The sequence below is a fragment of the Anomaloglossus baeobatrachus genome, chromosome 3, assembly GCF_048569485.1.
Source record: "Anomaloglossus baeobatrachus isolate aAnoBae1 chromosome 3, aAnoBae1.hap1, whole genome shotgun sequence".
Classification (NCBI taxonomy): Eukaryota; Metazoa; Chordata; class Amphibia; order Anura; family Aromobatidae; genus Anomaloglossus; species Anomaloglossus baeobatrachus.
Window position 1 is genome coordinate 316,343,298 of NC_134355.1, and position 18,432 is coordinate 316,361,729.

Genomic DNA, 18,432 nt, shown 5'->3' on the forward strand with positions numbered 1-18,432 from the left:
ATTAGATTGAAGTCTACATGGTAAAAGACAGGATGGGTCCATCAGGCTTCTGTATTATATGTCAAATTCACCCCTATACAAAAATGGATGAAATACGAATGCCTGAGAAAAAGGGAAATGCCTAAGACTACTTTCACACTTCCGTCTTTTTAAATCAGTCACAATAAGTTTTCTGACTGATGTGATTAATGCGTTGGAGATTGCGATACAACTGCTACAAAAGGATCCGTTAAAAAAACTGATCCGTTGCAGCAGTTTGTACCTGGCAAAGAGAATCCAGTTGTGGCCATGGGTTACCTGAGTGATGTCACCGCTGACAGCATGCTCACTTCAGTTGCTCCGTGGAGCTCACAGCGAGCGGCGGTGTTCTACGGCCGCTCCCGTCAGCTTCCTATGTAGCAGAGCTGAAAGCGTCGTGGGATCTCATGTGAATTACGTCGGAGCTACAGGGGTATTTGGGGATTTCAATAAAGTGGTGAAAGAGGGTGTGTTTTTTTGTCTTTTATTTCAAATAAACACATACTTCGAAAAATCCTTTTACTTACTTTCACTACAATTTAGAGATGGGGGGTGGGGTGTCTCAGACGCTTGCCATCACTAAGCTAGAACTCAGTGGCAGCTATGGGCTGCCATTAACTCCTCATTACCCAGATTGCCACCGCACCAGTGCAGTTGGGACGAGCCGGGTAGAGTCCTGGGACTGTCGCATCTAATGGATGCGGCAATTCCAGGCGACTTCTGGCTGATATTCTTAGGCTGGGGGGCTCCCCATAACGTGGGGCTCCCCATCCGGAGAATACCAGCCTTCAGCCGTTTTTTTTTTATTTTATTTATTTATTGCACGATATAGACCTGCCCACCAGCGGCTGTGATTGGTTACAGTCTAACAGCTGTCACTCAGCGTGAGGGCGTGTCTGACTGCAACCAATCAGAGGCGCTGGTGGGCGGGGGATGCAGTGAATATGATATTGAGTAGTGAGCGGCCGGCATTTTCAAATGCAGGAGAAGCCGCCGGAGCAGTATGACAGCTGTGCGGAGCCGCGCTGGTGATCGGTGAGTGTGAGACAGAGCGCGACAGACAGACAGAGCGCGACAGAGACATTTTCTAACCAGAAAGGAAACATCTGAGCATGCTCTGTTGCTAAAAGACGGCGCCATCGCCGGAATCCGTCATTTGACGGATTCAGGCGCCCATAGGCTTCAATTATAACCAAGGACGCATGCCAACGGAATCCTGAGCACTTTTTTCAAGCACACAAAAAAAAAAAAAATAAATAAAATAAAATATATGTTACATTCTGCGTTGCTTCCGTCCGGTGGTTAGTCATTCCATGACTGATCAGTCGCAATCCGTCATTAATACAAGTCTATGGGGAAAAAACTGAATCCTGCTAAATATTTTGCAGGATACCGTATTTCCTCAAGTCAACGGATTGTGACTGACTCAAAACAAGAGAAGTGTGAAAGCAGGCTTAGAAGTGTTAACAGAACAATGAAAAAAAAAACAAAAAAAAAAAGCCAAAACTAGTTTAATTCCAGTAGGTTCATGGACTCGCAGCATATCTTAAATCTAGCAATACAAAGAGGGAGATTCTCTTTTCATCTGGAAAAACTCTTGTGAAATAGCTTTTTCCCCTCAGAGTCTTACCTGGCAAGACCGTTCTGTACATAAAGGCAAAGTGTTCTTTTAGCCAAGGATGGTTGAAATGATTGATATCAAAATGCCTTTGGACCAGAAACATATACTGGAAGAGTGATCTTGTTGTATAGCTGCCATAAGCCACTCCTTCATACAGTGACCCATCTGTCACATCATTTAGCAGGACAATGGACTTTTCCATGATGGTGAGAACTTGCTTAGTCCAGAAGTAAGCCTCTTGCAAATATCCTTAACAAATAAAAAAAAATAAAAAAAAAATAAAAAGTTACAATTTTAAACCACACAAGCCAATGGCTCAGTACAGTTCTTGGCCAAGTTTATTTTCTAGTTAATGGACTTTACAAGGTACATTTACACAGGGCAATTGCTAACAAGTGCACCTAGGATTGCACTTTTCCCAATAATCATCCAGTGTAAGGCTATGTGCGCAGGTTGCATACAGCTCACTGCAGATATTTCTGCAGCGATCTGAAGAGCACATGTGCGCTTTAGATCGCTGCAGAAATGTCCGTAGTGAGCGCCGATTCCATGCGCTCTGCCTGCAGCTCCTGCCATAGACAGAGCAGGAGCTGCCGGCAAAGCGCAGGAAAGAAGTGATGCCTCTTAGACGCCATGAAGCGATGGCTCTTAGACGCCACGTGCGCACGGCCCCTGCACAATCTCCATAGACTGTGCAGGGGACGCTGGACGCATGCAGTTACGCTGCGCTACAAAGCGCAGCGTAACTGCATGTTTTTACGCAACGTGCGCACATAGCCTAACAGGCTACATTTTGCCTGATTAACCAACAATACGTTTGTTGGAGAGAAATGGTTTATAAACTGGTATAAAAAGAAATGGTCACCGGATTTTTGTTGCCCAATCTGAAACCAGTATGATGTAGGGAAAGAGACCTTGATTCCAGTGCTACTTCACTATTAGATGCCACAGTTTTGATAAACAAGAAAAAAAACGAAAACATTTATGCAGATTTACCAGTTATGTGAATGAGCTTTGCATCAACTCACCCACAACACTGGTTGTGCCCATCAGTGGTGAGGTGGAGTTTAGCAGGTCAAGTAGCCTAAACGCCTGCTTAGAAAGCAGTAATTTTATAAATAAAAAGGGAAGCAGCTAAGTGACACATTGCTAAAATCAAAGGTCTCTATAGGACGCCGCTCTTAGATTAGGCAGCAAAAAAAACCTGGCGACAGATTCCCATGGTAGATAATCTCTCAAAAGAACAGTCTGGCTTAGGGGTACTTTTCACATAGCGAGATCGCTGCTGAGTCACGGTTTTGTGACGCACCAGTGACCTCATCAGCGATCTCGCTGTGTGTGACACTAAGCAGCGACTTGGCCCCTGCTGTGAAATCGGTGATTCTTACACACTGTTCTGGTTCATTTTTTGGTCGCCGGGCTCCCGCAGGGCAGCACGCATCGGTGTGTTTGACACCTTACCCAACGACTTCGTTTGCGACTCACGTAGGCGTGCATCTTTGTTTTCCGCGCCCTCTCTGTTCTGATTGGTGAGTGCTACTGCGTTCGGATCCTCTGTTCTGGCTTGTAGATCGCAGTACATTTCAGAGGGCTGAATTCACTTGTCCCGGACCACGTGTAGCAGCAGATCGTAATACAGTCCATTCTGCATCGGGACTGTAGGATGGACAAGGATGAAGGATGGAAGCGCTATTATGTTGCCTTCTCTAAAGGCAAGGCCACCCAGTCACAATGAAGTTACGACCAATCGGAGCAGAGGGGGCGCGGTAAAGGCAATGTAGATGTAGATGCACGCCTATGTTACTAATCAAGATTTGAATCGTGCTATGTGACAGGGTCCCAGCGACTGCCGTATCGTTGCTGCATCGTGGAAGATCTGACAGCTCACTAGCGACCCTGTAGCGACGTACCAGCGATCCTGACCAGGTCGTATCGTGGTCGGAATCGCTGGTATGTCGTTTAGTGAGACGGTAACCTTACACAGCCAAGAACAATGACAGTCTATGCACACTGACTGATCCAATAACGATCATTTGTGCACTGCAAAAAGGAGGTCGTCCTGTCTAAGCAATGCAAGTTAACGACTGCAAATCTACAAATATGTGGGCAGTGATATACCGTATGTTTCGGACCATAAGATGCACTTTTTTTCCCCAAAATGTTGGGGGAAAGTGGGGGGTGCGTCTAATGGTCTGAATGTAGGGCATGGCTGCGGGGAATGAGGGTGCTGCGGTGGACCGGGTCATCGGGGGCACGAGCAGGCAGCAGCAGCACCTGCCGTGACCACGTGAGCCTGCTCATTACATATGCACGCCCATCCTCCCACCCATCTCAGCACTGAAGCTAGGCCTGATAGGTGGGCGGGGTCACGCGCATAATTAACAGCCGGTCGTGATCACCTCTGGCAACTACAGCCTGGAGTGATCATGTGCGGCTGTATTCACTGCCCCGAGCAGCAGCAGCGTCGTCGTCGTCATCATCATCATCAGCGCGGGGAGCAGTGAATCAATGTACTCACCGTTCCCCTGCAGCGTCGCAATGTCCTCCAGTCTGCCGGCCGCGCTGTGTGGACAGGAGACTAGCGGGGTTCACAGCGATGACGTCATCGCTGTGCGCACCTGTGTCTTCACAGCCGCGCCGGCACACTGGAGGACATTGCAGTGCTGCAGGGAACGTGGCCGGCTCAACACAGCACTGCCGGCACAGACAGGAGGCGGAGCGACGCTGCGTGGAACGAGGAAAGGTGAGTGTAAACGTTTATTTTTTGTGTGTGCCGCAGGATGGGGGTATATGAGCAGGATGGGGCCATATACCAGGATGATGGGAGTATATGAACAGGATGATGGCATATAGCAGGATGATGGGGGTATATAGGCAGGATGATGGGGGTATATGGGCAGGATGGGGGTATATGGGCAGGATGATGGGGGTATATAAGCAGGATGGGAGCACATACCAGGATGCAGTATATAGCAAGATGGAGCTATACCAGGATGAGGGACATAAATATATACACAAGGCAGGAGGATCATTACCAGGATGGGGTACCTTAGTAGAGAATTTGGGGATATTACCCCCATAATAGTGTCAGCAGCAGATCCTCGCCCCATAACAGTGTGTCATGACCACATTTTTTTTGCTTAAAATTTTATTTTCCTATTTTCCTTCTCTAAAACCAGGGTGCGTCTTATGGTCCGGTGCGTCTTATAGTCCGAAAAATACGGTAAGCTTCCAACCTATCCTAACATTGTACTGTCTGGTCCTGCAGTCATGTGCGAGAAAGATTTATTCTTTACAACCTCCCAAATATAATGTACATCCAATCAAATCCCGTCTATTCATGCTATTAGGAAAGGTCAATATTCTTGTGAGTTATTCAGTACTCACCTCAACCATTATCAAGATGCTACTACTCAGGGTACCCCGCTCCCCCTTACACTGTCACACACACACACTGCTTTTAATTCTTACAATTTTTACAGAGCATCAAATGCTTCAAAACATTAAAGTGTGAACAAACTCTGCAGACCCATCAGAAGTAAGCGGGTTCGCTGGGCACTGCCGATGTGCTACAGAATCAGCATTACTTCAGGTGTTCATTTAGAAGTGCTACCTACATCTGGTGTGAAAATGACAAAAGTCTTATTGCACAACTTCCCAATTCTGCAGGAGTATTGTAACTTATTTTTTAACCCCAGAATTCTGGATAAAACAGCTTAAGGCTATGTGCCCACGGGACTCTGTACCCGTGGATTTTGCAGCGGAAAACCTGTGGACTTATCTGGATTTGCTAAATAAATCCGCAAGTACAGACACACCCCATGTTATCCTATGGGATTTGGGGAGTGCTGTCCATGCTGCGGTATGTGCGGCTGCAGAACATGCTGCGGATGTCCCACAGCCGCACGTAACTGCATGTCAATTATTCATGCGGAAATATCTGTGGAATTCCCAGCCCTTCACTACGGAGATAGAGGCCGGGACTTCCACAGGTAAGTCGCACAAATGTCCGCAGGTTTACCGCAGATATTTGACTGGAATCCCACAGCAACGGATAGCTGCAGATTCCAGGCAGCTGCTGCGGGAAACCTGCGGATATATCTGCGAGTACATTGTCCCATGGGCCCATAGCCTAAGGCTATATCAGCACGCTGCGTTCTGGTTTGACAACAAAAATGCACCCTCTGGCAGACTCTTGACACATGTAAAACACTATTTGACCAAATAAAAAAAAAAAAAAAAACAAACAAAAAAACACTACACGGTAAAAACACATGCATTTACGATGCGTTTGAGATGCGTTTTAGACAGTGCGTTTTTAAAGGAGAAATAAAATGATAGGATAGAATTTAATAAATAGCATGACTGCCCGCTGACAGACAGAGCCATGCCATGAGAATGAACTCGGGTGAACCTATGAGGTCAGTGCCACGACACAGGTAGTAGTGCGGGGCCCGCAGCTGTGACTTCAGAGTTACACCAGAGTTCATTCTCATTGTGCGGCTCTGCGTCGCGGCCCAATTTGTGGTAACAGCTGAAGGACTCATCTGTGACCGCAAAACACATGAGTGATGTCCCGATCTACCAGCTCACTTAAGTCACTCGGGTGATTTGCAGTCACAGGTGGAGAACTCCAGCTGTGGCCGCAGAAAACCTGACTGACATCAATGCTGATAGCGCAACTCACTTCAGCTACTGTGTGGAGCTCACAGAGAGCGGTTATGCTCTATGGCCTCTCGCTGTGAGCTTCCAATGTAGCAGAGCTGAAAGCGTCGTGGGACCTCGTGTGGATTACGTCAGACCTGGAAGGGTGTTTGGAGGTTAATAAAGTGGTGAAAGGGGATTTGTTTTTTGGTCTTTATTCTATATAAAGGATTTTTTGGGTGTGTTTATTTACTTTCACCTACAGAATAATCGTGTGTGTGTGTGTGTGTGTGTGTGTGTGTGTGTGTGTGTGTGTGTGTGTGTGTGTGTGTCTCTCTCCGATACCTGCCATGATTAACCTAGGACTTAGTGGCAGCTATGGGCTGCCATTAACTCCTTATTACCCCGATTGCCACCACACCAGGGTAATTGGTATGAGTCTGGTAAGGTCACAGGGCTATCGCATCTAATAGATGCAGCAATTCCGGGTGGCTGCTGGCTGATATGGCAGCCTAAAAACGATAGGCCTCCCCAGTCTGAGAATACCAGCCAGAAGCTGAGAGATTTTATCTTGGCTGGGTATCATTTTTGGGGGTTGGGAGGGGATTTGGGGGAGGAGCTGCACGCCAGTTTTTTTTCTTAATTATTTACTGTACTGCAAGATCTAGACCTGCCCACCAGCGGCTGTGATTGGTTGCAGTCAGACACACCCCAACGCTGAGTGACAGCTGTCAGACTGCAACCAATTATAGGCGCCAGTTGGCAGGGGAGCCAGTGAATATGAGATGAGCCTAATGAGCAGATGAAGTGAATGAGATGAGCCTAATAAGGCTACTTTCACACTTCAGTCTTTCCATCAGTCACAATCCGTCGCCTTGAGAAAATACGATATCCTGAAAAATATTTTGCAGGATTCAGTTTTTCCCCCATAGACTTGTATTAATAAGGGGTTGCAACTGATGGCCTTGCATTGCAGCCGCCACAGGACGGACCAGTCGTGGAGTGACTGACCATCAGGCGGAAAGAATTGACACTAAACGTTTTTTGGAGCAACAACAAAACAAAAAAAAACAAAAAAAAACAACTCACTGCACAGGATTCCGTCGCAATCCGTCAAGAGGTATAATGGCTGTCTATGGTGCTGGATTCCACCGTAATCCGTTGTGCGACGGAATCCAGTGGTGGAAAGGAAAGGAATCCTGTGAAATAACTCATCCGTTGCGTCAGTCGACAGCTAAAAATGACTGATCTGTTGTAACGACGACCTGGCAGATTTGAAACGACTGAAGTGGTAAAGTAGCCTAAGCGGCAGGCACTTTCAGAAGCAGGAAAAGCCACGGGAGCAGCGTGACAGCCGCGCTGGTGATCGGTGAGTGTGAAGGAAAGGGAGAGACCGACAGACTGACAAAGAGACCTGCGTTTTTGTTGACAAGAGTATCCAAAACGCACAGCTAAACATTTTGGTTGCGTTTTGACACCTCATTTCATTGGGTGGAAAATGCAACCAAAACGCAATGAAGTAGTGACATGTTGCGTGTAAAAAAAAAAAAAAAAAAAAAAAAAAAAAAAAAAAAGCAACAATTGAGAAATATTTGGCAAACAAAACGCTGCCGAAAAAAAAGCAACCTGTGGATGGAAATTTTGACTTCTCAGACTTTGCACGAGAAGCAAAACGCATGCATTTTGTCAATGACATGGTGAAGTTTAAAATGCAACCAAAATGCAAGAAAAAAAAAAAAAAAAAAAAAAAAAACACAACATGCACACAAGCCTAATGAATTGTCAGATTACAGCACAGATGTATCAGCCCCATGGACAAAGTGGCACTATGGCACACTAGAGCAGGGCTCCATTCGCACTCCTTTGCAATAGGTTCATGGAGGGACGAGAAACTGGCCCAGTTTCTTCACAGGAGATAAGAGACATGGCTAAATCAGGAGAACTATACTACATTTCTAATTGGAGGCATTTGTTAATCTTGTTATTACATCTACTATATATTGGGTAAAATCTTGGAGAGGGGAATATCCCTATAAGTTATTCACCTTCTAAAGCTTACCTTGATTCATCATGACCAAGCTTCCCGTCAGCAAGGCCACACAGTTAGTAGGCTGATGATTGTGAAGATACTGAAATCCCCACCCTCTCCTGTAAGAGGTCTCATACATGTTCCCTGAAGCATTTGCAATTACTTCAAGAAACTTCTCTTTCTGGTGTCTAGAAAGAGAGTTGTACAAGAAGTCATAAGCGGTGGCAAAGCCTACAAGGGAGTGTGCCAGGGGAACCTCATCCCATGGGGCGTCCTTCACCAACCTGTAATACAAGAACACATAAAAACGTACATAAGTAATACAGCTATGCAAAGTACACACAAGATTTGCTACTAAGTGTAAATGCACTGAACCAAAGCTTCCATCTCCTAGGTCCAGTGTCACCATTTATTAGGAAGCTGACAAAAAAAAACCCACACCACCACATATTAGTCTGCAGTTGATGCTTCTGGTGTAGGTGGCAGGAAGCCGTGGCTGGGCTACCTCATGTACTCCTGGTGTCTCCCTGGAGGCTGCATTTGCACCCCCTCAGCCGGCTCAGAGAAGGTGCAATACGCTGGCTCCTTGTGATCAATTATAATCATGTCAGTCGCGAATATAATTCATGCCAAGACTGCCAACACTTCTGGGTCAGGGCGATGTCAGCAGCATGATCAGGTCAGCTGATTACACTGCTGACTTCACTAGTCAGTGCCACAGAGGCTGCTGACCGTTTTGGTGGCAAGTGCTCCAATTGAGCTGAAAATAAAGTCAGTGTCCCATGTGGCTGCAGGCTTCTGAATTCTCACAACGCATGCACTGCACGCTGTCAGGATTCTCTGGTGCCAGCAGCGAGTGGGAGGTCACGAATCCGCAGGCATGCGATTTGCACACATGTAATCACATTCGACTAGGCCTGCACTGCCTCGCTCAATTAAAATGAATTGAGCAAGGGCAAACCCTTTAGTCAGAAGGTGGCCATAAGTGTAAACAAGAAAAAAAAAAGCCACCCTTGTGCCTGCATTACTGTCCATTATCGTGACTAGCAAATCCTTAAACCGTGCCGTGCGCACGCTGTGATTATTCAGAAGCCTGCAGTCAGCTAGAGTGACTGCAGATTTCTGAATTCTCACAGCACATGCACTGTACACTTTTGATTTTCCCATGCCAGAAGCAAAAGTGGAAGGTCATATGAGTGCAAGTATGCAACCTGCATACTTCCGGCTACATTCTAACAAGGCATGTTTGACCTCACTCAATTCACTTGTTTTGAGCGAGTCCATGCATGTCTAGTTGGCATGTGGCTGCATACTTGTGGTTTTGTGACCTCCCACTCTCCGCGAGCAGCAGAGAAAAACCAGATGAAAAAGGCAAAATAGAAGCCAATGGGGAGACACCATGGACTGCACATTAGGCGGCCCAATGTTACCCCCATGCCGGCTGGGTGTCCCCCAGATACCACTGTACCACCTATGCCAGCATTTGAAGTATGTAGGTGTTTTTCTAATCCAATAGCAACACATCATCCAGAGGAATGGTAGCACATCCTCAACATTATGCTGTATGGGCACAGAGCCATCACCCCGTGTAACAAAGTTCCAATCAGCTTGTATATCAGGGGTTTCCATTCACTAAGTGGTGAAATTTGGCCAATTTAAAATGGGAAATAGCCGATTATCTCCCACAAGTACAGAGTCAGGCAATTAAAACTCAACTGACCAACCCTTCTCATTAAATTTTCCACCAAATAGCAATAAAAAAAAAAAAAAAAAAAAAAAAAAAAAAAAAAAAGTAATAAGACAAAACATGTAAGAAAAAACATAAGATAAACACCCCATTCAAGTCACTTTTGTAGAATATCCATGAAGCTATTTTGAATAAATGAAAAACCCAATATCTAAATGGATTTAAGCATGATCCAACAAGAACTACATTTCCATATGAAATCCCGTAAAACATCTCCAGTAGCTCATAAACTAAGAGATAAAAGGTTAACACCCATGTGGCATTATTCCGAACATCTGTGCCAGGCATGAAGGCAGAAGCACATGTGCTATGTTAGTCTGTACAGATCACAATAGGCATCTGCACTACTGAAAAATTCAAGAGCAATTAAAAATGTGGAAAATTTGCAGGATTAACCCCTTAACGACCGCAGGCAGTAAAATTATGTCCTAAGCAGTAGCGATCCGCGCATATGTCAGCCGATTTGAACAGCTGGCATGTGCGCCTCGCAAGCACGAGTGGATCCGCGTTCCATCCACACCTGTTAACCCCTTAAATGGCGTTGTCAAAATGTGACAGCCATATAAATGCCCGCCAAGGTAAAAATACTCACCCACCTCCATTGGCGTCGCAGTCGTGAGCCGATTGTTGTCATAGTAGTGTAACAAGGCGAGCAGCTCTGACTGTTTTGTGAGTGAAAAGGACATGGAGACTGACATTACACAGGATGGTGCTGCCACCTGGTGGACAAGTGCTGAAATTGCTAGAGAGGCGAACGCTGTAAAATCTGATCCCCTCCCACAGGGAGTGGTTGTACAGAAAAAGTGCGGGAAAGTCACTGAGCTTCTGGAGTTGGACCTGAACAGATCTGCCTCGGACTGCTCTCATCGCTGAAGTGTGAGGGGTTGCCAGAACTGCTGCAGACGTGATACTGGACTCAAGGGACCTCACGACCGTCTCCTTCCTCCATACCAAGAGACTGTAAGCTAGTCCTCTGTTGAGAGGGCTGAAGATCTTCCCATCTCTCTCCCTTGGAGTCGCCGCTGTTTACCCGGAGTCCAGGCCTGCTACGTGGGAGCCCTCCCTCCTTGTGTTTTGGACTGGTAATGTAACCCATAGGGCAAGTCAGGGACAGAATTCTTGTTTATCATTGCTGTTTTTTTGTGTTCTGTGCCGTGTATCCGAAGTTAGAGACCCGGATAGCAAACCCTGGTTATGTTTACCAGTAAAGAAATGTACCCTTGCATAAATCTGAGCGTGGGGATTTTGTTGGCGCAGATTATGGGAACTCAGCCGCAGTCTTACCCGCGGCCACTTCATCTGGCGTAGTCGGCAGGATCTGTGACCAGCAAAATCCCCTCCCGGTGGTAGCTTATAGTCAGACAGCTCCTCCGGCGTCTATTGTAAATCAAGTGAGCAAGTTTAATGGACGGAATTACCCTGTACCTGAATGGGCGGAACAACTTAGGATAGTGGGGGAAATGTATAATGCTGACCCTAAGACCTTAGCGGAAATGGCTATGCTGACGTTAGGGGGGGGAGACATGGACGACAGTCAGACTGGAGACGGTTAGGGGCCAGCGTACATTAGATGACTTGATACGGGTGCTAGAGAACACCTATGGGCCGACCAGATACCTGGGAACACTGCGCTACATGTTCTTCCAGCGTACACAGCTTGAGTGGGAGGACATTCCCCAATATGCGAACGCCCTCCAAGTACTGCTGGAACAAGCCTGCAAAATGGAGAACATCTAGCTGGTACATTCTCCCGCGACCTGGTGCTGAGGGACCAATTTGTAATAGGACTGAGAGATCCTTATCTCAACCGCTCATTGCAGGACTTACTCCGGATGAATCCAGCCCTTACGTTTGCCGAGGTTAAACAAGAAGCCATAGAACGTTCTAAAGGACCTGTTACGGGAACAGAGACTTATACCGCTATTTGCAGATCCATGTACAGTACAAATACTCCGAACAGCGACACGGAGGAACTGAAGCAGATGGTGGCGGACTTACAGAAACAGGTGCTGCAGCTCACACTAGACAGTCAGGCAGATTGGCAAGTGAGACGGCAACCTAGCCGGCCTATGGGAAAGTGATGGACATCTGGTGATCCCCGTCACAGAGCAAACCGTTGCCCCCAGAACTCCTTCCAACCCGATCCGCAGCCGTTCCATCGAATGGACTCTCAAAACACCCCAGCAAGCGGAGTTTCACTCGAAACAGCGGGTGGAGCCCTAGGTCTATTCACTAGAACCGCCAAGCCGTGCCTCTCAACAGCAGCCACCTTTAAACTAGACACCCCGGCTGAGGAGGCTCACTCGACCGGGAAGGCCAAAGAAAAAAAAAAAAAGGAGCCAACAAAAAGGAGCAAGCTTGCATCAAACAGCCCTATACTGAAAGTAATGCTAGAGGGAGTTGCCGTGCAAGGACTAATGGATACTGGATCCCAGGTGTCCACCATCTCAGAGCAGTTTTACGAGAAATATCTACAACCACGGGCTGTCTATGACCCGAATACCGTCATCAAGATCAAAGCGGCCAATAATCTACCCATTCCAGTAACGGGAGTAGCTTGGATGAACACCGAAATGTGTTGACAGGACCTCGGGAAGAGGGGGATAATCGTGGTCAAAGAAGGCTTCGGTTTGGAAACGCCCATGATTATTGGGATGAACATCCTGAAAGACCTGGACTTGGTATTGTTTACCAAGCGGGGACCCAAGTACTGGCAGGAAGTTACCACACACGGGGCCACCCGCCGAGCATTCCGAAGAGTGGTTCGGGCCTGCAGCCTACAGCAAATGGCAGAGGAAAAACGGCCCATAGCCACTATCACCGTGCCTCGCCACACTAGGATCACCTTACCGGCTGAAAAGGAGACAATTATCTCGCTACCCCTTAGCACCACAAGACCGCTTGAAGGCGTGGAGGTACTGATTGAGCCGCGAACCCCGGAGGGAGGGAAAACTGAACCCATTAGTCGCTCGTACTCTGGCTGTCGTGAGGAGGGGAAGGATCCCTGTCCATCTGAGCAATACGGCTAGTGTAGGCGTCGATCTAGAAGCTGGGACGCAGCTCGCCAGAGTCTACGCCCTACCCACAGAGGTGAATCCCAGGGGCCCCCTCCAGTTTGCCCCATCGACAGAGGGAGACTGGACAGTGACTGTCTCCGCCATGGCCACTGCCACAGATGACACTGAAGCTGGAAAGGAGCTGCTAGAGAAAAGTGTGAGCTGGATACATTCCAATACTCTAAACAGGAAGTTTCCCAGGTGGAAAAACTACTACAGCAACACCAGGCGTCCTTTGCCCGGCATGACACAGACTTTGGATGCACCACCAGTATCCAACACGAGATCCCTACAGGTAACGCTTCTCCTATCCGTGAGAGATACCGGCAGATACCACCCCAGCGATACCAGGAAGTGAAAAGCCTCCTGAATTCCATGCTCCATGCCGGAGTGGTACGAGAGAGCCAGAGCCCCTGGGCTGCACCGGTGGTAATAGTTAAAAAGAAAGACGGATCCCTGAGGTTCTGTGTGGACTATCGCCGCCTGAATGCTTGCACCATCCGGGACTCATACCCTTTGCCGAGGATCGAAGAATCCCTGACTGCTCTGAAGAAAGCCAAGTACTTTTCCTCCCTGGATCTGGCCAGTGGCTATTGGCAGGTACCAATGAGCGAAAAGGACAGAGAAAAGACCGCTTTCATCCTACCCATGGGCCTGTAAGAGTTTGACAGGATGCCCTTCGGCCTGAAAAACGCGCCGGAAACTTTCCAGAGGCTGATGGAGCGCTGCTTGGGAGACTTCAATTTCACCCTCATCTACCTCGATGACATTGTGGTCTATTCAGCCACGTTCGAAGAACATCTACAGATGCTGGGCCGCGTGTTCCAGAGGTTAAGGGAACATGGCTTGAAGTTGAAACCCAGCAAGTGCCGTCTTCTACAGCAGGAGATCGATTACCTGGGCCACAGGATCTCGGCCGAAGGTGTACAACCATCGCCGGAGAAAATAGCCGCCGTACGGGACTGGCCCCAGCCCACAACTGTCAAGGAGGTCAGGGCTTTCCTGGGACTGGCAGGCTACTACCGCTGGTTCATCAAGAACTTCGCCCGGCTTGCCGCACCACTGCACGACCTGCTTCGAGGAACCACCAACAGTCCCAGAGGACGCCTCATCAATTGGGGACCTACCCAAGAAGAGTCCTTCCAAGCTCTAAAAGGTGCCTTAACGTCGTCCCCCATCCTGGCATATGCAGATTACACCCTGCCCTTTCAATTACATACTGACGCCAGCCTACAGGGTCTGGGGGCAGTACTCTCACAGGTACAAGAAGGCCAGGAACGTGTTGTAGCCTATGCCAGCAGGTCCCTACATGAAGGTGAAAAGAATCCCACTAATTACAGTTCATTGCGGCTGGAGCTGTTGGCCTTGATGTGGACAATGACTGAGAAATTTGCCGGATATCTGCCGGGGACAGAAGTATTAGTCCTGACTGATAACAACCCTTTGGCCCACTTAGAAAATGCGAAACTTGGGGCTATGGAGCAGCGATGGATGGCTCGGCTCTCCAAGTTTAACTACAAGATTAAATATAGAGCTGGGACTGAAAATCAGAATGCGGACAGCCTGTCCAGAAGGACATCCCCCTCGCCCACTAAGGACCGGGACGAAGAGCTAGAAGGAGACGAGATGCCTGACTTCGCAAGACTAGCCCGGCAGATGATGGATTGCCGCCAGTATGCTGTGGATGAGGCTGGCACTCCAGTAGGGTCCCCACAGGAATGGTGCACAATCCAGGACCGGAATGCTGAATGTGCCCTACTCAAACAATGGGTGAAGCAGCAGCAGAAGACGTCCTCTGACACGCGGTCCCGACTGTCCACCAGTACCCTGACCCTGCTCAGCCAATGGGATTATCTGATTCTGAGAAAAGGAGTGCTATACCGGAGGATCTTCCTATCCCACATGCTGGAGGAGTGCCTACAGGTTGTAGTGCCGGCTCAAATGGCCCGTGAGATGGTGGGAGAAGCACACAAGAGGAACGGCCACTTTGGAATAGACAAGACCTTCCGGTGGATCCAACAGTCAATCTACTGTCCCGGACGCCGCAAGCTGGTTGAAGATGTTTGCCAAGCCTGTCGCACCTGTGAGCTTTACAAGTTCGCTGAGCAGCGTTCACCTATCCAAATAGTTGAGACATCCCGGCCCCTTGAGCTGTTGATGGTGGACTACCTGTCGATTGGGACGGCGAGTGGTGGCTACCAATACTGTATGGTTATGGTAGACCATGTCACAAAATTCGCAGTTGCTGTTGCTACCAAAGATCAGACTGCCGAGTCAGCTGCGCGGGCCATCTGTCGACAGTTTATCCAGGTCTATGGGTGTCCGGAGAGGTTGCACTCTGATCAGGGGGCTTGTTTTGAAGGTCAAATTATCGAGGAGCTGCATCGGATGTATGGGATCCAGAAGTCCAGAACCACCCCTTACCACCCACAGGGGAATGGTGCGTGTGAGCGCTTTAAATCGGACTCTACTCCAGTTGATCCACACCTTAGCCGATGACAAGAAAGACGAATGGCCCCAATTCCTCCCGGATCTAGTGTGGGCCTACAACAATCAAGTCCACTCCGTGATGGGCTTTACCCTACACACCCTTCTCTTTGGCCGCCCAGGAAAATGGGTCCATGACCTAAACCCGACCAGTCCTGAAAAGATACCAGTGGTATCTATCCATCCTGGCTACACACTCATCGTCAGAAGATGGAAACTGTATACAGACTGGTAGGCCAACAAATCCGGGGCCAGAGACATGCTGACCAGCTCCCCGTACAGGAAGAACCCTTAGAAGTAGGACAGCTGGTTCGTATTAAGAAGCCTCAAGGAAAACTCCGAGCTAAGTGGGAAGCTGAAGTCTATCGGGTAGTTGAGCGCCCCTACCCCGATGGTCATGTGTACAGGGTCCGGGGCGAAGATAGCGGCAAATCTCGCACCAGAATATGTTGCGCCCCTGCCGATCCCAGCCTGACTCCCTGACCATAGTACCCGGTGAGGAGGACACTGCTGACATGACGGACACCATTGACATTAATCAGCATAGTGACATTGTTGACTCCGGGACTGATTACCCGCCTGCGCAGACTGGCTCTCCCTCTTGGGAACTGACGGAGATAGAGAGAGTAACCGGTGATAGAGTGGAGGGAAATCAACCTCTGCGGCGTACTACCCGCACCACTGCCGGGGTTCCTCCCGGGCAGTCTTAGGCTATGTGCGCACGTTGCGTAAAAACATGCAGTTACGCTGCGCTTTGTAGCGCAGCGTAACTGCATGCGTCCTGCGGCCCCTGCACAGTCTATGGAGATTGTGCAGGGGCCGTGCGCACGTGGCATCTAAGAGCGCAGCGCTTCGGCTACTGCCGAAGCGCTGCGCAAAAAGAAGTGACATGTCACTTCTTTCCTGCGCTTTGCCAGCAGCTCCTGCTCTGTCTATGGGAGGAGCTGCAGGCAGAGCGCATGGAATCGGCGCTCACTACGGACATTTCTGCAGCGATCTAAAGCGCACATGTGCTCTTCAGATCGCTGCAGAAATTTCTGCAGGGCTAATACGCAACGTGCGCACATAGCCTTATAGGGACCAGTATGTATGGTCCGCTTCTCAGCCTCCCGCTGCCACAGCCTCAGTCCTCGCTGCCTTAGAACCTGTGAATGTTGACAGGGACTGCCAACCTTTCAGTGGTACTAGCCCTGCAGAAATTTCTGCAGCGATCTGAAGAGCACACGTGCACTTCAAATCGCTGCAGAAAATGTCCGTAGAGAAAGAAAAAAAAAAAAAAAGCAGATTCCATGCGCTCTGCCTGCAGCTCCTGCCATAGACAGAGCAGGAGCTGCCGGCAAAGCGCACGGAAGTAGTGACATGCCACTTCTTAGAACGCAGCGCTTCGGGCAGCAGCCGAAGCGCTGCGCTCTAAGATGCCACGTGCGCACGGCCCCTGCACAATCTCCATAGACTGTGCAGGGGACGCAGGACGCATGCAGTTACGCTGCGCTACAACATGTATTTATGCAACGTGCGCACATAGCCTAACGAGGCGAGCAGCACTGACTGTTTTGTGAGTGAAAAGGACATGGAGACTGACATTACACAGGATGGTGCTGCCACCTGGTGGACAAGTGCTGAAATTGCTAGAGAGGCGAACACTGTAAAATCTGATCCCCTCCCACAGGGAGTGGTTGTACAGAAAAAGTGCGGGAAAGAAGGTCACTGAGCTTCTGGAGTTGGACCTGAACAGATCTGCCTCAGACTGCCCTCATCGCTGAAGTGTGAGGGGTTGCCAGAACTGCTGCAGACGTGATACTGGACTCAAGGGACCTCACGACCGTCTCCTTCCTCCATACCAAGAGACTGTAAGCTAGTCCTCTGTTGAGAGGGCTGAAGATCTTCCCATCTCTCTCCCTTGGAGTCGCCACTGTTTACCCGGAGTCCAGGCCTGCTACGTGGGAGCCCTCCCTCCTTATGTTTTGGACTGGTAATGTAACCCATAGGGCAAGCCAGCGACAGAATTCTTGTATATCATTGCTGTTTTTTTGTGTTCTGTGCCGTGTGTCCGAAGTTAGAGACCCGGATAGCAAACCCTGGTTATGTGTGCTGTTAAGCCAGCTGCGTGTGTCATTGAGATGTTTACCAGTAAAGAAATGTACCCTTGCATAAAATCTGAGCGTGGGGATTTTGTTGGCACAGATTATGGGAACTCACCTGCGGTCTTAGGGGTGCTTTACACATAGCGAGATCGCTACCGAAATCGCTGCTACGTCACGGTTTTGGTGACGCAACAGTGACCTCATTAGCGATCTCGCTGTGTGTGGCACTGAGCAGCGATCTGGCCCCTGCTGTGAGATCGCTGCTCGTTACACACAGCCCTGGATCGTTTTTTTATTGTTGCTCTCCCGCTGTGACACACAGATCGCTGTGTGCGACAGCGAGAGAGCGACGAAATGAAGCGAGCAGAGAACAGGAGCCGGCATCTGGCAGCTGCGGTAAGCTGTAACCAGGGTAAAAATCGGGTAACCAAGGTGGTTACCCGATATTTACCTTCGTTACCAGCCTCCGCCGCTCTCACGCTGCCAGTGCCAGCTCCTGCTCCCTGCAGATGCAGTACACATCGGGTTAATTAACCCGATGTGTACTGTAGCTAGGAGTACAGGGAGCCAGCGCTAAGCAGTGTGCGCTGCTCTGCACATGTAGCTGCAGTACACATCGGGTTAACTAACCCGATGTGTACTGTAGCTAGGAGAGCAGGGAGCCAGCGCTAAGCAGTGTGCGCGGCTCCCTGCTCTCTGCACATGTAGCGACGTTATGATCGCTGCTGCGTCGCTGTGTTTGACAG

General features: G+C 48.9%; 1 protein-coding gene across 1 annotated transcript in view; it reads right to left on the reverse strand.

Annotated features, from left to right (window-relative positions):
* Positions 1 to 18,432, reverse strand: part of DSE (dermatan sulfate epimerase) — a 60,034-nt gene that overhangs the window by 14,420 nt on the left and 27,182 nt on the right. The window contains exons 3-4 of the mRNA XM_075338331.1: positions 8,343 to 8,596; positions 1,649 to 1,888 (exon numbers count right to left, since the gene is read on the reverse strand). Of these exons, the coding sequence (XP_075194446.1) occupies positions 1,649 to 1,888; positions 8,343 to 8,596 (494 nt within the window). The remainder of the gene's footprint in view (positions 1 to 1,648; positions 1,889 to 8,342; positions 8,597 to 18,432) is intronic.